The sequence below is a fragment of the Microtus pennsylvanicus genome, chromosome 3, assembly GCF_037038515.1.
Source record: "Microtus pennsylvanicus isolate mMicPen1 chromosome 3, mMicPen1.hap1, whole genome shotgun sequence".
Classification (NCBI taxonomy): domain Eukaryota; kingdom Metazoa; phylum Chordata; class Mammalia; order Rodentia; family Cricetidae; genus Microtus; species Microtus pennsylvanicus.
The window spans coordinates 28,734,026-28,758,157 of record NC_134581.1 but is presented as its reverse complement, the minus strand read 5'-3'; the positions used below and the strand labels follow the sequence as shown (position 1 = coordinate 28,758,157).

The 24,132-nt window shown below is 43.1% G+C and overlaps 1 protein-coding gene across 3 annotated transcripts in view; it reads left to right on the top strand.

Annotated features, from left to right (window-relative positions):
• Slc9a9 (solute carrier family 9 member A9) overlaps positions 1-24,132 on the top strand; it is a 546,122-nt gene that overhangs the window by 22,172 nt on the left and 499,818 nt on the right. For all 3 annotated transcript variants that reach the window (XM_075964987.1, XM_075964988.1, XM_075964989.1), the window contains exons 3-4: positions 19,339-19,416; positions 20,833-20,909. In XM_075964987.1, coding sequence (XP_075821102.1) covers positions 19,339-19,416; positions 20,833-20,909 — 155 coding nt within the window. The remainder of the gene's footprint in view (positions 1-19,338; positions 19,417-20,832; positions 20,910-24,132) is intronic.

Here is a 24,132-nt window from a genome sequence, read left to right as displayed (position 1 = left end):
CAGAGATTCCATGATGGGCCAGAATCCAGTGCCAGTGGGAAGAAACCACACTGAGACTCTAGCACTTGATCCTGAGTCGTGACAGCTTATTGCTCCCACACACTGGCCAGGCTCTCCAAAAGCCCAGAGAGAAAAGACTGAGGCCCAGGGAATTTCAGCTCCCAGGGCAGGAGGAGGTGGGCAGTTCAGAAGTTCCACATAGTGGGGTGCAGAAGCCACCACAGGGCCCCAGTGAATCGCCTTCTTTTTTGGCATGTATTACAATGCGTAGTCAGACTTTGGATCTGCATTTAGGATTTGACAGTCAATTTTACTCTCAGAAGAATGGAGTGTGAAGCTTAGATGAAATGCCAAGGATTTGGGGAGAGGGAGGAATCCCTGTGCCGTGCCACGCCAACACCTCTCGGAAAGTTTTATATACGCACATGCATTTCTGGGATGGCTAGGGGCTGGTGGCGCTTGGAAACGGACACAGCTCAGTGCCCTCACGCACTCCTTCCAATAGGAAAGTATAAAGCTGGAAAATTGAGAGCTACTGGCATTTACAGCAGCAGCGGTATGCTGTGTGCTTATGCCGCATGTAAGCTTCAGGAAATACCATATGCTAAACCTGTTCTATTCATGCTCAACACAGGTAAAAGCGTAGGACAGAAAAGAGTGTTTGACTTAAGAGACAGGTGAAAACGGTGCTGCCCGTGTGGGTCGAAGTGCACTCAAGGCCGCCGGCTGCATCTGTCCCGTTCTGTTCTGTAACTACCCACCTGGTTTGCAACACCACTTGCCGAAGTTGTTCTTTGGATCCTAGGTATATTCATTTTAACTTGTTGGGGCCAACATTATGTTATATAATGATTTTACAAATGTTAACTTGTTAAGTAATATTTAGGACTGACGACATTCTGACATTCATGTAAATAGGAAGTTTAATTTTTTTTTTTCAAAGGAGATGGAAATTTAAAAAGCAAAAAAAGCTGGGTGGTGGTGGCGCACACCTTTAATCCCAGCACTCAGGAGACAGAGGCAGGCGGATCTCTGTGAGTTCGAGGCCAGCCTGGTCTACAAAGTGAGATCTAGGACAGTCAGGGTTGTTACACAGAAAAACCCTGTATCAAATAAACAAACAAACAAAAAGTAAAGTAAAAAATAATACAGAAAACTATCCAAGCATCAGGGCTGGAGATGTAGTTTGGTGATAAGGGGCTTGCCAAGGATGTGGAGGTCCCAGGTGTGATTCTCAGTACCAGCCAAAGAAACAACAGCCTTTGTCTATTACTGTTATTTATTCTTTAGTAGCAATGACCTGAGTCCCCACAGTGATGCTTCTGAAATAGACACGATTTCCAGGAGGGTATGAGGAAGCCAGAGGAAAACAGCACCTGAGCAACACAGAGTAAGCAAGGGCAGGTGCCAAAGGGAGGGTTGTACTGGGATCCCCAGGCGCTCAGAAGGGGCTGGTGTCCTGTTGTGTAGGGCAGACAGGAAGGCTTACAAGGAAGCACCTGATGGATGGATTCCGGATGCAGTCATGTGGGAGGGTGGGGTGAGGATGGGAAGACATTCCAGGCAGAGAGGGGCATGGTATGCAAGGGGGAATAGGAATAAATATTTCAGGAAAGGAAACATTTCTGATTTGGGGGAGTATGGAAGACTGGAAGGCAGGAGTGGAGATGAGGGCAGATCTCAACGTCGGAAGCTGCTGAACAAACACCAGGTTGTGTGTTCACTCTTGTTCAGAGTCAGCAGAGAAGGGGAGGTTAACAAAGGCAGAGGGTTGCTTAGGCTGTAGCAGGCAGGAAATAAAGCAAAAACAGAGACAGCACTTGGGTGGCCACCCAGGGACAGGTGGACAGGTAGGGGTCCAAAGAATTGGGCACAGGGAGTGGAGGGGGGGGGAGCTACATGGTGTTCCCTGGTGAGCTCACAGAAAGGAGGGGTGGGGAGAATGAAGAAAGGGCAGGAGAGGAGCTGGGTTACAGGGAAACTCAGGATGACAGAAAGTAATGACTTCATCAATGTGTCGACCCCATTATCACATTCTTAGCACATTACGTATTTACATTGCCGAGCTGGGAGGGTGAGTGGCGCATTTGACTGGAATGTCATGGAGATCTAGTATGTACTGAAAAAGTTGTCAGCACACTTAAATTTATCGTTCTTATCCCCCCACAAATCACATGACTACAGTGTATCGACAAAGGAAACTCGGGGTGAAATTTGCTAAGTCTTCACTTCCTGTTTGAAAAGTGACACTATCAGTTGGTTAAGGGAAGTGGCTTTAGGGTGCTGAGCTATAATGTTCTATTGTTTCAAAAAGGAGAGTCTGGGCCTCTCCCAGTAGGTCACAACAGGATCATGGTTCTTAAAGATGTTTTAAAGAAACTTACGGACTTGGCTGACTGTACAACTGTACGGCTTTAACCTGGTTGTTCTCATTAATGGATCACTTCAATGTCTGTTTTTCTCACTGTCCAAATTTTCCTTCTGATTCTTACATTTATCTGTGAATTTTCTGGTTTTTCGCTCTGCACAGAGGCCAGGGCCCGAGCTCTTCTGAAAACAGAACATTTTAACCAGGGAAAGCGGCTGGACCAGGAGACAAATCTGTGCAGTTAATGCTAGCGCACTCCTGGGAAAGATGAAGAAAAGCTGGGGTACAGTCTCCTGTGCAGTTTCCCTAGGCATGCTGGGAGGGAGCGAGCCTCTGGGTGATTAATCAGCATCAGGACTTGGAGAAATGCAGGTGGGCTGCTCTCAGTGCAGTGGGTTTTATCCTTCACAGTCTACAAAGGAACAGGCATAATGATTTGTGCTTCTCCATCTGGACTGGTCTTGACTGTACTGCATGAGAGGGTCCCAATGCAGCCTGAGCTTGGCAGAGAAGGCCATGAGGATGCCTGGACACTTAGATGCTTTTATTCCAAACCATAGTTAAAACAACATTTGTATAAAGAAATGAATCCATTTATAAAAGTTCGAATGGGTAAATTGTTATGAAGGGGCAGCCCCTTTGGGTTGGTCTATGGTGAGGGCGTCAGATGGTATCACCTCACAGTGGCAAAATGTTCAGGAGAAGAAGGTCATATGTCAAACACTAGAAATGGTGGGTGGCTTGTGACCAGGTTTCCTCTTGCTGAAACAGGTATCTCTAAAGAACTCAAGGGGGTTGTGTGAGATTACCTCAAGACTTAGGTAGGCGTCACCTTCCAAAGGGTCCACATTCTGTCAACATCACCCTGGAGAAGGAGCCGTCAGTCACGATGTGACCACACCTAAACCATAACAGTAAACACAAACTCCTCAGTAAAAAGTCTCGAAACACCCAATATTACCCTATTTGTTTACAAATTACATGCAAACAACGCACAGCATTATAACACACACATAAAAGTAGAAATCTTCAAGGATTAGTCAAAAATGAAACAACCGAACCCCCCCCCCCCCATTGCAGCTCTCTAGCATAAGGGACACTCACTTTAGGGGTCAGCACAATGTCATATGTTTTATTAGAACTTTTTTGTTCTTTAACTAGTTTTGTCTTCATGCACTCTAGTCCTTGATAATGGAATACCACTAGACAAGGTAACATAAAAGAAGATAAACTTGCCTTGTCTTTCTGAAGGCTAAAAACCAAAATCAAGCCACCCACTTAGTGAGAACCCTTCTTACAGAGTCAGCAGAGAGAAAGCCATGAAGTGGTAAGAACAGGAAAGGGGAAGGGACCAAAACTCATTCATCTTCCTGGAACATACTTGTTAGGGTTTAAATCTAGATTTGTTCCCCCAGAGGCTCACTGTAGTTTTTTTTTGTTTGTTTGTTTTTTGTTGTTGTTTGTTTGCTTTTGTTTTGTACTCTTTGGAGGTCTGCCACCCAGCTCCCAAATAAATATATGGAAATTCATTTTTACTTATGAATACCCCACTTTAGCTTGGCTTATTTCTAGCCAGCTTTTCTAACTTAAATTATCCCTTTTCCTTTTAACTACATTTTGCCTCTGGGATTTTTACCTTTTTCTTTCCTTCCTATGCTGTGCCTGGCTGTGTGACGGGGTGGCTGGTCCCGGGCATCCCACTCTCCTTCTCCTTTTCTTGCTCCTCTTTTTTTTTAAACTAGATTTTTTCCCAATTATTCTCTCTGCCTGGCAGCCCTGCCTACCCCTCTCCTGCCCTGCTATTGGCCATTCAGCTCTTTATTAGACCAATCAAGTGTTTTAGGTAGGCAAAGTGACACAGCTTTACAGAGTTAAACAAATGCAACATAAAAGAATGCAACACATCTTTGCATCGTTAAACAAATATTCCACAGCATGAACTGCTTTCTGTCACATCGTGTTTATGCGCAAATCAATCCCACACTAGTTATGATTTAAAGGGATATTTATTTAGGGGGGTAAAACTCACGAAACACCAACCGTCAGGAAAGGAGCCTAGTCTCTGGAGCCAGAGCAGGAACCAAGCGCTAGCCGGCAGAGGCTTACCGCTCTTTTTAAAAGATAAATAGACCACGCCCCAGTGGGCTGGTATTTCAACAGCTATTGGCTGGAGGAGCGGAAGGTTTTTCCGCAGCATCGCGTTCCAAGTGCCTGTCATATGTGGATACTCAGTGGATCTAGGGACATGAACAGATGGTGCAAGTAGGTATTGTCAGTTTCCGCTGTGAGCTGCGATCTGTCACCACCACGGTGTCCTGTCTGAACTGCTGCCTACTCTGTACTGAAGTGTGCCATAGGTTTATCCTCAGGGTAAAATATAAGGGCTCTGAAATGGTTCTTGCTACTCAGAGGCCTGCACTGCTACAAGTCTCCAAATACTCTAACGGGGAGAAGTGGGGGCAGAGAGACTGAAGAGAAGGCTGAGCAGAGGCTCGGCGAGTCAGAAGGAGCAGGAGGAAGAAAGAGGCTTCCTATTAGATGTTGCGTCTGCGTAGATCCAACTGGAAATGGATCTCTCACTATCTCCCGTTTTGCTTGGCTCCTTCCGAAATGCTAAACTGGTGGAGCTGCAATGTCATCATCGCTGGTCTCCAGGGAGCAGTTACATAAAACTCAGTCCCATGGCACTCCCCACGTTTCTCCTCAGGCCACCTGCCAGAAGCCCCTCCCTGACAGCTTGCACAGCTGGGGCAGGGCACACAGAGCAGGCTGAATGAAGGATGCTGAGCAGGCAGCCGGCTTGTCTTAAGCTGGGGTGGAGGGTGAGGGGCCTCGCTACTCCTCTCATATAATTTCTTATCTAAAAAATACATATTCAATTGTTCATTTATCATCATCATCATCATCATCATCATCATTGGTCCTGGGATAGCACCCACAGGCTCACACTCCAGCACCTCACAGATAGTTTCCCATCGCAAGGCCTACTGGGCACTGATTGCTGCGGTTCTCCTTCAGGCTGAGCCTGACACCAGAAGTCAAATGAATCTTGTCTTTCCTTTTGCCTGTTGTTACTGAGTTCCCAGAGAAGCATGGGCCCACAACAGGGTATAAGTACCTGGAAGTTTTGCCTATGACCAAAGGAGGAAGAAGCCTGAGGGCAGAAGGCCATAGAAGAGAAGCAGGCCTCACATGTTGTCTCCTTGGGAAGCTGGGGCTCTGCAATGGGCCTCAGAGCCAGCTTCATCTGAACCATATGATCTGGCCCCTGCAGGACCAAACCATTCAATGTCTGGGTAGCAGACACTCCGGGAAGGGCGTGATCTTGGGAGAGGTGGCTCTCCCAAAGTGACCTTGGCAGTCACTACCGCGTCCCTGCAGCAGGAACAGCAAGGTCTTCACCTCTCTTCTAAATGGCTCTTCACAGCGTCGTCACAATACTGGCCTCCTCAAGCCAGATTTCATGCCCCCAAACTGCACCTACGTTAGTTAGCGCAGAGTGGGTCTCGGGGGACCTGACTAGAATATGAGGCTCGCCCAGCTCTTGGAAGCTGAATTTCAGTACATTTTCAGACTCGGTTGAGCCAATTGTGAAATTTGACAGCATGAAATGGGTCACAATAGGAATACTTATGCCACAGGAATTGGGAAATGTTTCAAACCAAGCTTGTAAGATTTTATTCCCTCAGGAGAGATGATTTGCCAGCACAGAACATGTGCTCAAGTAATTACATTTTTAGGATAATTGGAAGTATCCAAACAGCTCCGTTTTTATCTCTCTAAAAAGTCCATCTCACACAACTGGCTGTCTTCAGAATCCCTGACAGGCAGAGCCTTCCAGCCTAGGCTTAAACTCTGGTGCCTCTAATCTTATGAGGAAGTACATCCTGCTTTCCAGTCAGACCCGGGAGTGAATCTCATCTGTCCACTCTCAGGAGTAGGACCAGAATGTTAATCTCTCTGAGCAAATTTCCCCTCGTCTGTAACGTAGGGGTTAGTGATCCCAACAGCAGAGGTTCGCTTTCCAAAGCTATATGTGAAAATACGTGTTTAATGTCAGACATGTTATAAATATTAGTCCGCTTCCATTTCCCATTTCTGTAGCATTTGCCTCTGACAGGCGTGAATTCCCCTAGTGTGAGGGGCCTGAGGGGGATCGATGGAGGGGGTCTGTGGCTGCTGCTTTTTTCCTGCACCGTTTTTTAAGGTGAATGCGGGCGTTTAAAAGTACATTGCCTCATTTTAATCTGACTTTCTGCTGATGTCAGCAGGCACTCTTTCCCCTCCTGCCATCCTGCTCTGACCCTGCTTCTTGCTGACTCAGCCCTTCCCAGTCCAGCTTCCCCAGGCCGGTTGCTCCCTGGTGAGATCTTGTGATGGGGAAGCTGGATGCACAATTCATAGCTGAGCCCAATAAGGACAAGGCAAACTCCAAAGAGTTACGAGGCTTAGGAAGCAGTGGCGAGACCGGGATTCCCCTGTGTCTGGTATGAGGGGAGCATGGTGTCTTTGGCCTGAGGTATCAAGGTTGGCCAAGAGTAGGGTTTACTCCAGACAGGGCCAGGGAGGAAGCATTCACTCCTGATGGAAGAATAGATTGGGTGTATGGGTCCTGAGGAAAGTCTACTGTGGAGAAGTGGGAGAATAGGCCCTTCTCTTGTCCATCTTCTCTTTACTCTTCAGTCTGTCCTATACCAGTCTCAGAACTGAGCCTCCCTGTCATGCCAAAACCACAGACTGAGGTATGCCAGGTCACCGGCCCATGAAGGTCAGGCCCAAAGAGATCGGAATCAGTCCGTGCAAGCGTAGAGTGGGTGAAAGGGTGAGAAGTCTTGGCATATAGGGTCAGGAGGAAGCAGCTATAGCCTTTGCCTTCCAGGCTGGAACTTGAGAGTGAAGGGAGAAACTGTGTATGATTAGGAGAAGACAAAGACATTAAGTGCGGCCAGGCCACATGATCTCCTGAGTCGAGAGTCACATAGGTGACATGGGGAGTAATCTGTGAAATCAAGAAACTTAAGCAGAAGACAGGAGTCTCTCAGGCCTTGCCGATTTGATTCCGTGGTACTGTCTGGAACACCTCATATGTAGCAGGCGATGAGTGATGCCTACAGTAGTGGATTGTGTGACTTTGGTCTTCTTTTGGGGACAAAAGGGATACTGTGGCTAAGAGACCAGTCCCTGGGCTGTATGACTTATAAATGTTACTTTATATCTATGTGGCTTAAGGAATTCTAGGTAAACTCTGCAAGTCCAATTTCCCCATTTGTAAAAAGTAAGGTATTTCTTCACACTCCAAGGCCATCATGAATTCAAACAAACAAACCAAGACACGCAAAGAACTTAAACTAATGTCAGGAGTTGAGCAAGTGCTCACTGTATTGACTAGTCTTTTTTCCACTGAAGTCACTTTTGCTGTCAGCTAACCTGCTGAAATCTAAAGTTTGAATCTGGGCCATGTTGCTTACCACGTATGTAACTTTGGACAAATCACATACCGGGGCTTTCGTTCCACGTCTGTAAAAACAAGGCATTCGCAAGATTTAACTGGAAAGGTTGTTGGGAAGAAAACCTAAAGGAAGTCTGAAAATCAAACCAGCATCATGGAAATTTGTTATATTTGTTAATTATTATGAAGAATTGATAAATGGTAGATATACAGGCACTCGCTTCATTCTTTGTTGTTCTAATTTGTTTGTAATCCGTAGAGTTGTTATTATTTGTGATATGAATTTTATTACGTTTTCTCTATAACTTCCAGAAAATATCACAGAATGCTCATTTAAATAGAAATGTGTATTTTGAAAGGAAAGAGTCCAAATAATTCTACATTATACAACAACCACCATGGAAGATTTTAGATGTCAGGCTCTCTTAATATGTGTGTCTATTTCTAGGAAGTTTAGACAGGATCTAAAACTTTGTTCCTTCCTATATTTGCTTAAACTTAAACCTTTTCTCAGATGTTTAGAAACTCCAGTGTAGTAGACAGACTCACATTTGATATTTGTGTCCTTTTTAAATTTTCACTGGTGTGAGTGATATTTTAGTGCATGCCATTTAGCCAAAGCCTTCCCTATCTTCTGGAGCACTAAGTGGGCCATCTATCAATGGCAGACATGAAATATTTATTGAAATAAGTGCTTTCTGCATCTTTGGAAAAGCACTTGACAGTGACCGCAAACCCAACAGAAATTGGTGGGAAAAGGAAAAACTAGGACCTTCCCTGGGACAATTATCTCTCCATATGACAGAAAGAAAATTACTGATTCCCCATTTCATGTCTGTAACATAAATTTCATGAGAATTAAAGACCTGATTGTAGAATACAATGCAAAAATGATAAAAAGTGGGGAGAAAATGTAGTTACAATATTAGAATATGGAAAAATAAAACCATTCCCATAACTAAAATAATATAAAAAGGCACACATTTCACAACATTAAAATTATGTAAGAGATTGTCAACAATGTCACAAAAACAAATTATTGAAGGAGATAATAAGACTAGAAGAATGTATTTGAAATATAAGTAACTAAACAGAATTGTATCCAGATTCTTCAAGTAAACAAATTAATAAGGAAAACCAAACTGGATAAAAAGTTATGATCAGGAATTACCCTGAAGAAATATCATAAAAACTCAACAAGCAAAATAAATATACTTATTTCATTAATAGTGGAAACAAAGTAGACAATGTGATGTTTACTATTGATCAAACCTCCAACAAATTAGAAAATGATCAACCATAGTGTTGGCTAGAATGTGGGAAAATAGTCTAAAACTCTCCAGTGGGTGTGTAAATGAGGTCGTCAGTAGCAACATCTATAAAGGGGCAGTACACGTTGCCTACTGCTTAACAGTCTATGTCTAGACAGGTTTTTGAGTGTATACCAGTGCATAAGTACAAAAATATCTTCTTCAGTATTTTGTGTTGACGGAAGATATAAATCAGCCTGTCAGTTAGAGAAGAAAATCTGGATCCATTCCTCCAGTAGAATGTTCCAAGGCAGTTTAAGCAAATAGATAAGATCCACATGTCCATTAGCATAGATAAATTTAAAACTGATCTCATATGTAGAAACCAAGGCACAAAAGGATATTTACCAGATTCCTAGAACATAGACAATGTGCAGTGCCGATTATTGTTTATGGATACATGCAGAATTAAAGAATACAGGAGGAAGGAGAGGACACTGACTTCCAGGCGTGCCTTGCTTCCTGGTTGAGATGAAGATGGATGTCAACCAGACACGCTTACACTTTCCAGAAGTACGTGGGGCAATGCATGTTGCCGTCTTAGCGATTGGGAGGTCTCCATAGGAGACTTGCAGCACATTTGAGGTAGCCTGGCTACATAGTGAGCACCAAACTACCCAGAGCTACATAGTCCTATCTAAAAGATCACCACCCCCAAAAGAATCTCGAAGTCAAATTAATATATAAATAAAATAAAGGATAATAATTTCTAGCGTAGAATTTCCCAGCCCAGTGCTGCCCCCAAGTGGCCAGGACTTGACATGTATGCCTTGATTGCTCCAGGGTTCAGGTTTTAGGCTAGAAATTCTAATAATTTTTATCAGAGAAACGTTTCCTTAGGCAAAAGCCTCACAGCCTCACAGGGTATAGAGCGGGCAAAGTCAAACTGCTTAGGCAGGAAGAGAAGTTGAGCCCTGGCAGGAAGAGAGGCTGAGCACTGGTAGGAAGAGAAGTTGAGTCCTGGCAGGAAGAGAGGCTGAGCCCTGGTAGGAAGAGAAGTTGAGTCCTGGCAGGAAGAGAGGTTGAGTCCAGGCAGAAAAGGTGGCTGGGTCCTGGCAGAAAGAAGGACTGGGCCCTGACAGGAAGGGAGGTTGAGTCCAGGAAGGAAGAAAAGCTGAACCCTGGCAGGAAGAGAAGCTGAGCCCTGGCAGGAAGGGAGGTTGAGCTCTGGCAGGAAGGGAGCCTCAGCGCTGGCAGGAAGAGAAGTTGAGTGGTGGTAGATGCTGGGCATGCGCAGGACAAGCACCCTCCTCCTGTTGCCTCCCATACACTGTAGCTCCTCTACAGATGCCTCTCTCTGACAGCTCCGTTTCCGTCACCGCTAGCCTATGTAAGGCACATCCTAATTCTCTGACAAGTGCCCGCTACATTTAAGATTTAAGGATTCTGCATAAAAATCTGGAGAAACGGAAGAGTATTTCCCACATGGATAATAATCCCTTAATGTGGCCAAGCCACAGTCTTAACGCCCCGAGTAAGATTTCACCGATTCAAAGACAGTTAGCGGCTCACTCTTTATTTGCAATGTTGCTTTTACCACTTGCTTCACTTGGTAAGCTCATTCAACATCTTAATTTTGCCGTACTCCTCCCTCCAGCCTATTTCGTAACTCCTGTGCCCATGTCCCCACTAGAGTCAACCCGGAAAGATCAGTCAAAACTTCCAAACCACGAAATCCCCATCTTCACATCGCATTCTCAGTACCTGGGCATGGTGGGCGGAGTCAGTCCCTTCCCAGCCCAGCTCAGAGATCCATCCCTAGGAAAAGCACGGTTAGTTTCCAAAGTTTGCGTTCTTGCCCCTGTCTGAAGTGATTGAATTTCACATACATCGTGAATAGCTGGGGGAAATGTGTTCCAGATGTGGTGCTAAGAAATTATTCTGAGAACGAGGTTATGTACACAAAACCTCAGCCTCCCCACGCATCTGTTACTGGAGCTGGCACCTGCATCCAGCCGCAGCAACTCTATTGGGCTTTTCTGCAGCTGAGCTCTTTGTCTCTCTGCCCCACCATCTGTTTCTGTCTGTCTGTCTGTCTGTCTCTCTATATATCCCTCTGTGTATATGTGTCTGTCTCTCTGTTTCTCTCTCTCTTCCCAGCCTTGTCCTTCTTCTTTCCATGACAATCACTCTGCAGAGAACCTGCCACACTTCGGTGATTATGGACTGTTTCTCCTTGGCTCTATCTTGTCATCAAGAACACTTCTCCACGTGATCCAGACAGTCAGTCTCAGGAAGCTGAGGCTCGCAAGGCCTTGGGGAGGTGTTGGGGGGGAGGTCTTGACCCTCTTACCCACACCAAGTCAGCAACTCCCCAGCCACATTCTCTGTCACTCATCCAGGTGTAAAGCCGTAGGTCTCTTCTTTCCTTTCTTTCATTTTTACCTCTCTGTTTCAACCCTAAGCCCTGCTAATCCTCCCTGCCATATGCCTGGTTTATTTTAAGCAAATCCTTGTTGAGTGAATAGCTGTGTCCTGGGTTTGTTTCTTCTCATTCTGTCACAGCCACCTCCTTTAGCACTGACAGTCCCTTGTGCTGGCTTTGGTGACTACAAACTGACAGTGTCTTCCTTCTACCCAGCTCATCTTTGATCTCTGCAAACTAATCTCAAAGGACTTATCTTTATAAAGGATAAAAAAAGAAAAGAAAACACTCACACACTGTATTCTTTGAGTAGGGGAGACAGTCACATGAGTCAGCATTTAAAAGATTCCACAGTATATGTTGGGATATTGAAGCATCTGTCCATTGTCTCTCCTGTTGGCCTCATTCTGCAGTCAATAGAGAAGAGGTCAGAGGGCAGAGATGAGAAGAGAGCTGAGTAAGGAGGAATTCAGGGATAGAGGGGGGAGAGAGAACAGCAAAGACAGGGGTCCCACTTGGAAGGAGTATTTATTACTTCCCCCTGGGTTCATTGGTTGGAGCTCAGACATAGAAGGCACCTGACAGCGAGGAAACAGTCTACATGTCAGGATGTGGGAGTCCTGGGCAGTTTCAGCTACCCGTGCCAGTCATACAGTTCTGCCCCTGTCCTTTGGAGTTGACAAATGGCAGAAAGCAACTTTATCTGCTTATAGGCTGCTTCTGTAGTTTTTCTAATAGTTGTATTAATTTCAGCTGTGGATTATATCACAATGGACGACCCAGACCGTGGGTCATCCCACCTGATCTTCTCTGCTTTGTGGGGGTCCCATGCATGCAAGTCTATTTACAGAAGAAAAAATTCTCAGGTTAGATGTTGTTAATTGAAGAGGGATGGACAGTATTTTCATAGCCATTGCCAAATTGTATCTCTTCGAGATCATACAAGTTCGTATTCCCTCTAGCCATTTAGTGTTTGATAGTGCTTATAAAAGTGTCTTGACTTGTCTTCATCTTTGAGTGAATCGAGTTCAAATTCATTACCAGTGGATTTGAGAGAGGTTTAATCTGGGCTGGCATGGACCCATTGAGCCTCCCCTTCCCTCCCCGTTCCTCTGCCTTGTTAATTTCTGATCTGCGGATATGTCTTGTGTCTCCAACTCCTAGACCATTAGCATTTTCTTTCATTTAGATTCAGACCTATAATAGTCAGAATCCTGCAAATTCATTAATCCTCTGAGGCCACTAGCTTGTAGACACTGCCCTACCGTGTAAATGAGGAAATGGAACTTAGAGAAGTTGAATAAGGAGACAAAGGTCACCTGATGAGTGTCACGGCATGGTCTCATTAAGTATTTTGAGTCTGCTCTTTCACTTCTGTAGTTCAAGTCAAAGTTAAGCTGGGGTAGAAGAAAGGACAAGCAATACCGAGAACCACCACCAGAAGTGTCCTGTGGCCACGTGCCCCAGACCATCCAAATTTCCTTTAAAATCTTCTATTTGCACTAAAAATGCATGCAGACCATGAATTCTACTTTTTCGTATAGCTTCACTTATTTTAGTATTTTAAAATATTTTAAGTTACTTTCTTCTAGTTGTAAGTGAACTCCCATGAGCTGCTTGCTTTCACTGTGGCTTGGACGACCCTGGCCTGTGGGTCCCATAGCTGGTGAATGAGCAGGACTCTGCACAGAGGAGGCCCATGGATAGACTCCTATTGATACTGCAAATCCTACCTCATCCAATGCTTTGACCTCCCAGAGTGGTGTCTCTGTAGTGGAGAACTTCAGATTAAAGTTTCCCTCACGGCATTGTGCGGCAGGTGTGCAGTTTGTTGCCTTTCTTTGTTTATAGCCTTTGGGGAATCGATCTCTTATGCAATGTATCTTCATATTCCTTGCAACAAGAGGCTTGCTAAATTTCCAGTGACTAAAACTGAAGATGACTGGACATGCCATTCGGCTATCTGTTTTGACTTGTCCTAAGTGATCAACTATTCTCCGAATAACAAAAGTTAAGTTCTTAGTCCCAAATCTTTCTTAATTATATGAAGTTAGTTCCCTTGGTAAGTATGCATTTACGTGGCCAATACATACACAGTCAATTCCAAGTGATGTTTCTGTCATGTTGACGGACACTGGGCATGCCATTAATTTCTTCTTCTGTCTTTGGAAAACAGGGATAATTGCATTTGCCAGTTACCACTCAAGAATGTTGTCAGATGTGATGGAATACTGTTTTTAAAACAAGTCGTTGGAAGGACTAGGTCACATCAATCATAGTCCTTCACCAGTGTGATTCCTTTAGTGTTTATTTACTTAGTAGGTCAGTAGAACACTGGAATTTCTTCCCAGACAAGTCATCTTGAGTCATTGCATGCTCAAGCCTAAATATAGTTTCGTATCTATAACCTTTTGTAGCCTCAAGAATTAAGCTTGGAATATTCTTTCTGTCCTTGGAAATTTTCTACTTTGTTATCTCTGGGAACATAGGCGTGGGCCATTTCTAGTCAGATACTGGTACATATGAAAAATAGCATTTCAAATAGACTCCACTGTTGTGAACATGCTGATATTTTATCCTCCTCGTGTTAGCATTAAGATTTAATCCCGATGCTTCAAAGTCTGTTTTCTGGAAACGTAGATAATGCTTGGATCTTAAAGTCTCAGATCTGTTGTTTTAAATCAGCCACATCTCAAAGAGTGAAACATAACGTTTGGAAACTAAAATGGTGTGAAAGTAGAATCTTGCTAACTGTGTAAATGTTAATATGCTGTCTGACTGCCACTAGTCACTACCAGTGTGAGAGGTAAAACTTCAGTCCTTCAGAGTGAGAGCTCAGCCTGCCATGTGGCTACTGGCCACACTCCAGTTTCTGATCACATGAAGTTCTGATGGGCAGGGTCTGTTCTGCATGTAAATTGTGTGTGTGAATCCTTTGATGGCCATTTCGGCTCTCTGCTCTTCTTTACTTTCTGCTCAGGGAACACACACACACACACACACGCACACGCTCACACATCAGTGTTTTAATTTAAAAGATGAATAGTTCACCCCTTACAGCCACCTCACTATCAAGGCCATGACTGGAGTATAAGTCTCAGGAATATGACACGTTGGATTTCCAATGGAGGCTGGGCTGGTGGCAAATCCAGCTATTTCTGAGAAATTGCCCAGATTGGAGTCAATCCCAGAACTCTGATTTAGCAGCGACTAAGCGTCGAGCTAGGCTAAGAAGAACACAAATCTGTTTGTATACACAAATAAATCCCCCTGTGTTGTGTGCCTCTCTCTGCCTGCCAGCATCATCTGGCTGCTTCAGAAACTGTAATCCATTGGCACATTGGTTAACCTGCAGAGAGTGGGCTGTTCTGATTAGTGGAAAGTTCTGTTTCGACAGTTAGCTCACTTCTGCAGGAAAGCTGCAGAGGCAAAGGTATTCCCGTGAGGAGTTCGTGCCACCAGGCACCTTCCAGATGTTCACAGCTGTATGCTCACCCTTTTAGCTTCAGCGAGGCTCCTCTGCTTGGAACACTTACAGCTGCCCTGCAAATCTAGAACAATGATGGTGTAGGTGACCATCTCAGGAAGAGTCAACCTAGAGGGAGCATTATCATCTCTACCCACACTTTACACAGATATGGAATGGTCAGGAGACCCTGAAAATAGAGGAGATCTTGTTATTGTTGCTTTTTAGTATAGAAACAGTCTTTCCCAGGGAAGAGCATACTTCCTTAACTGGCAACAAATGGTCAGCCCTGAAAATATACATATAAGTAACAACATACAGACCAAGCAGGTTGTAATTTTATATTTTTAATATTTATGCTATAAATATAATTATATATTTTATATAGGTATATTATATATACAATATAAATATATTTATAAAATGTTTTCTATTTTCATATTTGTAATTATATTTTATTACATTTATTATGTATTTAGTGTGTATATGTATGTCACGGCACACAAGTGGAGATCAAGGGCTAACTGTGGGAGTTGGTTTCTCCTTATAGCATGTGCATCCCAGATATTGAACTCAGTTCGTCAAACTTTGCCAAAAACACCTTTACCAACTGTGCCAGATAGTTGTATGCTAACTCAATACAAGCTAAAGTTACCTGAGAGGATGGAACCTCAGCTTGATGTGCCAGGCCTTGTTCAAGTCTATGGGAGGCCTGCCTCTTTCTGAATGGAAACAGAGGAGGAGTGAATGGGGTACAGGGTAAATGGAATGTGGGGGAGGAAATGGGGAGTAGGGACTTTGCCCCACATTGGGCACCAGTTTCTTGTCATACCAAAGAGTTCCACAATAGCCTGGAATGGAGTATAAACTAAGGTTTACTTATCTGGGGATAAACTCACAGTAAGGGTAGCGATCTGCAGTCCTCTCTGTGCGCTGGGAACTAGAACTGAATCCAGCTGCACATAGGGCTGTACATGCTTTTTGTCTGCATTTATAGTACATGAGATCACACACAAAGTGGGCCAGTATCGTAAAGACTATTGGCTGAACGAGTTCCCGCAACACTCTGCATGTAAAATGAATAAAAAAGTTAATTGAATAGAGTAAAAGAACAATAAAAAGGAAATGCCTCCATAAGATCAGGCTGTTAGAGTATTGTCTCCATTAATGACTGATGGAGGAGAACCCAGCCCATTGTGGGTAACGCTGTTCCTGGGCTAGTGGTCCTGGGTTCTATAAGAAAGCAGGCTGACCAAACCATGAGAAACAAGTCAGTCAGTAACATTCCTCCTTTGCTTCTGCATCAGCTACTGCCTCCAGGTTCCTGCCCTGCATGAGTTCCTGTTTTGACTTCCTTTGATGATGAGCAGTGATGTAGAAGCCTGAGCCAAATAATTTTTTTTCCTATCCAGATTGCTTTTGGCCATGGTAACCCTCATTAAGATACCCACTGAACCTTCTTACAGGTTCATTACTTAAAAATTCTTAGTCATAGATTTTATTTTATTAGTAATGAATGCTTAGAAATTGCTAACTTGGTACCAGGTTGTGGTGTAGGGCTTTACAGGTGACATCACTTAATCCTTCTAACTTCCTTATCTGTACGCAACATATTGGGTTTGTTGTACAATAAAGAAATCAAGGCATTAGGAAGGTGAACAGCCATCCAGGCCAAGGAGATGGGATTTGAACCTAGGCAGCATGGCTGTAGGACCCACACTCTTACAAACTATCCTAGGTAACCGAGGTAATGATGATTCTATATCATAAGGGATTTAGGGTTGAAATGGGGCCTTTTGACTTACTATCTCTTTCATACACTAAAAGCCAGAAGCTTGGAGACTAAAAAAATGAAATTATAACATTAATGTTATCCTTTGCTCAATTTCTAAGGCAAAGGGAAGATGTCTTAATAACCAAGAATGAATTATAAAGCATAAACTCTGGTAGAACGAGGCTAACTTTTTCAAGAATGATGGGTAGCTCATTTTACACATTGGGTGAGCATCACCAACTTTACTCTCTGTGGAGATTGCTGGATTCAGAGCGACTTTTATGAGTGAGGCAATGCACAAACAAGATGATGAGTTTAACTGTGTTCACATAACGCAAGATATTCTCTCTCTCTCTCTCTCTCTCTCTCTCTCTCTCTCTCTCTCTCTCTCTCTCTCTCTCTCTCTCTCTGTGTGTGTCTGGCTGTCTGGGTATATATATTTAGAGAAGCAAACAAGGGCCTAAGGCTTCTTTGCTCCTGAAGTGCAGAGTCCCAGAAGTGACTCTTCCTTTCCTGTCTTCCTCACCACCTGCTTGTCAACTGTCCGTCCTGTCTCCCAGCACCTACAGACGAGGCTGTCTTTTCCCCAGCACCAGGGCTGGATTCTGCAGCTGTCACCAACTGCATCTCTTAAAGTGGTGGTTCTCAGCCTGAGGGTTGCAACTCCTTTGAAGGTTGAACAACCTTTTCACAAGGATCCCATATCAGATAATTACATTTTGACTCTTATTAGTAGCAAAATTACAGCTATGAAGTAACAGCAAAATAATCTTATGATTGGAGGGTCACCGCAACCTGAAAGACTGTCTCAAAGGTTCACAACATTAGGAAGGTTGAGCACACTGACCTGAAGCATGACGTCAGATCTATCTCGTTTGTGCTCCAACTTTCTCCTGAGACTTTTCTTTCCAGATTCCCTAAGTCTCACCTTTCATTTCTTTGGCCTCTTTGGCCACACTCCCGCCTGGCTTGCCTGGCCTAGCCACTCCAGCCTCGGCATTCTGCTCCCTGCCTCAGATCTCTGCAAGTGTTATTCTTTTTGCCTGGGTTATCTTTCTTCACTTTGTGCCTTTTTATGATTTTTCCTATCAGCTTGAGTGTTACCTCCTCAAGGAGCCCCCAGGAGGGCCTGCTGGGCGTCACCACCTGGATTTCTTCACACAACTCTTGGTCCATTGAAAAGTTTGTTGGTCAGTTTAGCTAACAGGGATCTTGAGCAGTCAGTTTTGTCTGCCTTCACACCTAGTGACAGGCTCCAGAGCAGTGGTTCTCAATGCTTCTAGTGCCATGACCCATTAACACAGTTCCTAAGGTATGGTGATCCAACCATAAAATTATTTCATTGCTATTTTATAACTGTAATTTTAGTACTGTTATGAATCATAATATAAGTATCTGACATGCAGGATATCTGATATGTAACCCCCACCAGAGGGTGTCTGAGGGATTTGCATGAAAATCCTAAAGGTAAGTGGGTCTTAGAGATGCAGTGAGTGGTATGTGTGTGTGTGTGTGTGAGAGAGAGAGAGAGAGAGAGAGAGAGAGAGAGAGAGAGAGAGAGAGAGAGAGAGAGAGAGAGAGAGAGAGAGACAGAGAGAGAGAGAGAGAGAGAGAGAGAGAGAGACAGAGAGAGACAGAGAGAGAGGAGGAGGAGGAGGAGGAGGAGGAGGAGGAGGAGGAAGAAGAAGAAGAAGAAGAAGAAGAAGAAGAAGAAGAAGAAGAAGAAGAAGAAGAAGAAGAAGAAGAAGAAGAAGAAGAAGAAGAAAGAATGAGAGAGAGGGGGAGAGAGAGAGGAAAGAAGAGGGAGAGGGGGAAGATGCGGATTAGTGTAGGATGGTTTGAGAAGTCAAATGAGCGCTCTGCAAATTGTCACATGTGCATCAGACTGGATTAAAAAATTCTCACATCTCATTTCATTATATTTTACATTAGATCATACTTTTTGACTAAGTTTATTTTAACACAAGTAAAAAAACAATAATGCATTTTCATTTTTAAACATGTTTTCTTCAGTTTGGAAATATATTGTAAACTTTGGAGGAGAATAAAATAGAGAAAATGAAGACCAAATTTCAGTTTCTTTTGTTTTGGAAATACTTTAAAATCCTTGCCATCACTAAAAACGTGAGCATTATAGCTTTTTAACCAAGAAAAAAGTAAAACATAGTTAAAATCACTTGAGTTCATATTATGAAGGAATGAGTTGTGCATGATGATACCTACCCTAAAATCCCAGTACTAGAGAGGCTGAGGCAGGAGGATTGTGAGTTCAAGGTTATTCTGGATGTACAATGAAAGCTAGGATAATAAAATAATATTAGGAAAGACAATCAAGTTAAAAGAACAAGTTTATTTCCTAGAGAAATTTTATCGATATTTACTTTTGTGTGTTATTGTTAGCACCAGGATGAAAAAAAATATACATTGTAGATTTAAATATTATTTTACAAGACAGATACTTATGAATTTCTAATTTTATGGTTTTTCTTATTTTTGTCTTTGCTAATTTAATAGAATGTCAGTATAACATTCATACAACCTTTGCAAAAGTGTTATACCTGTTTTCTAAACACGTGTCTAACTTTACTTTTGTCTTTCTTTGGCAGATGACATTTGACCCAGAAATCTTCTTCAACGTCTTACTGCCTCCCATTATATTTCATGCAGGATACAGTCTGAAGAAGGTAAACCTAGGCAGCCACCCCTCTTTTACCATTAAGTAGAGAATTTGGCCAGCACCAATGAGAAGTAGTTATATATTATGGGATTTCCAATTCAGTAGGAACAGCATCATGCAGTAAGTGTTCAAGCCTGACATTCCCAGAATTCTTTTAACTCTATTAAACCCGTGCTCAGGGCTCAGTCATACATAGCTTGTCTAAAAGTGAGATTTGCTGTAAATGCAAAACGTACCCTAGATATTAAAGTCTTAGCATTTTAAAAAAGAACGAAAATCATCTCGATAATGTTTTATATTGATTTCATAAAGAAACTATAGCATTAGGAATATACTGTGTTAAACAGAACATTTACAAGCTCCACTTCATCTTTTAAAAGTTTATTTAATGTGCCCCTGTAGGAGATCCGTCAATGCATATGTGACCTATGCGATTTGGTCATTGGACAGTGTTAGCCTAGATGATGTGCTCCAAGCGCTCACATTCTAGTTGCCACTGGGTTTGTTACCAGGGAGCAGAGTCAGGAAGACTGGGGTTATTCACAGAGAGAGCCACTGTTTTCAATCTCTGAGCTCCTGCCTGGCAGTTCTCGGGCACAGGCCGACTGTCCCTGTCACTTAGGTGACTAGTGCTGCACCACAGAGTGGGACAGAGGGAACATGCCACTCCTCTGCTGCCTAGTCCCCACCTTGGAGAACCCCCAGGGCTTTGTCCTGCCAGACCCTGTAGTAAGGCAGCTTCTTCACTACAGACCCGGACAGGTTGTTGTTGTTTTGTGGACTCCGGGCTCCCTCTTGCTGTCAACGCTGGCTACTCGGCTCTCACTAAGTCTGGAAGGGAGTTTCCCTAAGCAAGCATTTTCAAGGATTCAGGCTAGATTTTTGCAGGGCATCCTTCATCAGACCCTACCTCAGTGCTAGGCATCATTTCATATTCAAGCCATGAACTGTTTATTTCGCTAGGGTTTTAGTGTTTGGTTCTAACACATTCAGAAGATGTGTGGTGGGGAGAACACTCAGATGCCATTTAAGTCTCTTAGAATAATATTTTGAAAGTTAAAGGTGTCGTGTCTACAAAACCCTTCTTGACAACTGTGTCTTGATTAAGTAATTGTCCCAGAGCCCTGACCATTCATGGCCCAGCCTGTTCCCTCTTCTGGGTTCTAGGTGGTTCTGTGGGTTATCTTTCCCCTGTTGTCATCATTCAGATTTTTTTTTTTTTGCTTTCCTTTTCTCCTTATTTGTGGAGAAGTCACTTGCTTAGCTTCATACTCAGGAGAAGCAAATCTAAGGATAAGGTTACAAGACGATTTGCCTAAATACTGAGAGAAGGGGAGGCTATGAGGGGCCAGGCTTATTCTTACTTCCTGTTTCAGTACGAAATGCAGATGTACTCTATGAAATATTTTCTGTTTCTCCCCAGAGGCACTTTTTTCAAAACCTGGGATCCATTTTAACATATGCCTTCTTGGGAACAGCCATCTCCTGTGTGGTCATAGGGTAAGTGATATTCGGAGCCTGAGCTCTTGGTGGCTGGAGGGCATTTGTCTGGGACGGGATCTCAGACCCCTGGACTCTTGCTTTTTGGATCAAGTGTGTTTTCTTTTAGTTCATCTCATTTGGGTTTGTTTCACTTGGTTTGTGTTGTAGCTGTTTTGTTGAATTACCGTGGTGGGGATCTAAGATGTTAGGCAAGCCTCGTGCCACAGAGTGCCATCCTCAGACATCACGTCTTCATAGATTTCTTCCAGCCCTGGTCAACATTTCCGTATCTCCTGACAAACATAAGGCTTTAGAGCAAAGCAAACTGCTATTAGACGACTGGATTTTCTCTGTGAGTTTGTGCTTCGGATTTAGGGTGTGTGGACCTCTTTGCCTGAGTTATGAGAAGCGCCAACCACATTCTTACTTAGCTTGAGTAATGGATATGGTCTCAATGCATTTTCCCATCATCTTTGTAAGGCCTTACCTATATTTGACAGAAATGTAGCAGTGACTATATGCCAAGCATTTTCCTCTAATGGGAAATTTATAAGCAAGGAGTTTGAAACAGGTAACTCAAATTCCAGCAGAACTGTAAATAGCTGGGGTGACTTTGTGGTTGCCACTCTGTAGAATCTGAGCTTTTTTTGTTTCTCAGTATATTTATTGGTTATGCTGCTGAGGGCTATTATTTTCATTTCTGGACACATTTCAGGGTGTTGGACCTATTTTGCTTTATGGTGAGCTGTGTGCCAAAATCTCTGCAGTTAGACTCTGGACGCCATTAAAGCTGCTCAGTCTGAAGAGAAAGCATCTTCACAGGCTGACTAATTAGGCCAGGGTTATTAGCAGTGAGAAGCAGGGCCACGGTCAAGGCAGAACTCCAAAGCTTAGCTGCTGACCCAAGAGAGTGTAGCTCTTGACCTCCCTACACCCCTCGGCACCATGCCAGACTCACAGAGGGTTCTGAGATACATGGCCTCTCGACAGGCATTTGTTGATTCATAGCAAACATCAATTTTAATGGGTTTGTATTATGGGGATCTGAGTTTTATAATGGATGAAGTTTCAAAACAATCAGACAGTACTTAATTATAGCATAATTAGTTTTCATTAATATCCTCTTCCCTTTGTCCATCTAATTTTAAGTATATTTACATTTTATACTTTAATTTCTTTAAACTTCTATTTTTTCTTAGGTCTGAAATAGTCCATAAAAAGTAGAAGGAACCATGCATGATGTGAATGATATAGCTCTTCTAGAATGTTCCAATTTAAAATATGATGACTTTCACTTACTGCAATTAGGATTTAATTTGTGTGTGTGTGGGGGGAGGATCACTGTGTAATTCATTCAAGTTAGCCAAGGTTAGCCTGGAATCTGCTTTGTAGAAAAGTCTAGCCTCGAACTTGTCTCAGTCCTCCAGCTTCCCAAGAGCTGAGCTTCAAGGTGTGTTTCACTGTACTTGGCTTCTTCTAATGGATGCTACGTGCATAACTGAAAATTTAAGTAGTCATTTGAGGAGAAGTGTAGTTCTGGGAAAATCCTCAAAACTACGCTCCTTGTTTAAACCATGCGTAATAGGAGTCTCAAAAATCTTGCAGGCTGCTTTCTTTTTAATTTTTTTTTAAAGATTTTATACACAAGTACCATATTTATATTTTTTATAACTCTCTCCCCACTCCAGCTCCTCCTGGGTCTCCCCATTTCTCTCCCAAATTCATGACCTCTTCTTTCTTGTTTCATATATGTATGTATGAATATATAGATATGGCTTGCTGAATCCATTTTTTTTGTTTTGTTTTGGTTTGGTTTTCCGAGACAGGGTTTCTCTGTAGCTTTTGAGCCTGTCCTGGAACTGGCTCTTGTAGACCAGGCTGGCCTGAAACTCAGAGAGATCTGCCTGCCTCTGTCTCCTGAGTGCTGGGATTAAAGGCGTGTGCCAACACTGCCTGGACCCCATTTTGTATTGCTCATATGTATCTGTATTTAGTACTGACCACTGGGGATTGGATAACCTATCAGGGGCTTGTCCACGGAGAAGACTGAATCTCTTTCTAATAGTAGCCATTAATTGCATGTAACTCTTCACCCAGAGGTGTGGCCTGTGAGATTCCCTCCATTCATGTTGGCATGTTAACTGGAGTTGACATTGTGTGCGCATTATTTAAATGACCATATTTTTGAGATTTTGGGTTTGGCATCTCATCATAAGACACAGTGGATGCCCTAATCCTCTGATTCTTACAGTCTTTCCACCCCATGTTCTAGAAACTTCCCTGAGCCTCAAGTGTATGAGTCAACACGATTTATCTGCTGGCCTGCGCAGCTCACAGTCAGTTGTTCTCTGTGTTTTGACAAGTTGTAGATTTCTGTAATGGTCTCCATCCACTGTAAAACCCAAGCTTTTTTGATGAGGAATGAGAGCTATACTCTTCTGTGGGTGTAAGGTTAATTATTTAGAATGCAGTTAGATATTACATTAGATTAGGGAAATGGTTTAAGAAAGAGAGTAGATTCTCCTTTATGGACCATGACATCTCCAGCCATGCCCAGTCAACTAGGTTTACAGTATTAGGCATTAATTCCATCCTATTGAGCATGCCTTAAGTGCAATAAGAGAGTTTTTGGTTACCTCCAAGATATAAGTGCCACTATTGCACCCTTAATATATTGCCATCCTAGTCACTGTTGTGGATTATTGCTTTACAGCTAGTTTGGGCTGTTGATTACTTTTCTCCTTTGGCATCCTGCATAGCACCTTTTGGTACTATGAGAGTTTATCCTTAGGAAGGTTTCCACATCAGATCCCACTGAATCATGCAAGTCCTGTATCTAAAGTATGTGGTATCTTCAGCAATAGAGACTTACCTTCAAATTCCAGGAAGAAACGAAAATGCAGTATAATGCCCGTGTTGTTTATGGGGCGTCTCTTGGACTCCCGTGACCAACAACTCAAAAGGAAGTTTCTCTTGCCTAGGACTATGATTATTTTTATTTGATAATCTATGGCCCTCGGAGGAGAATATTATCACCCCAGGTGTCATAACTCCATTTAAACTGTGTGTGTGTAGACTCCCACATACCATGGCTCTATTCTCTTCTTCCACCATGTGAATTTCAGGGATCGACTCGTGATTGCTAGGCTTGATGATGAGCACCTTTATTCATGGAGCCATCTTGCTGTCCCAAGATACTTTTATAAGAGCAATAGGACTGGTATTCTCTTTAGTTTCTCCG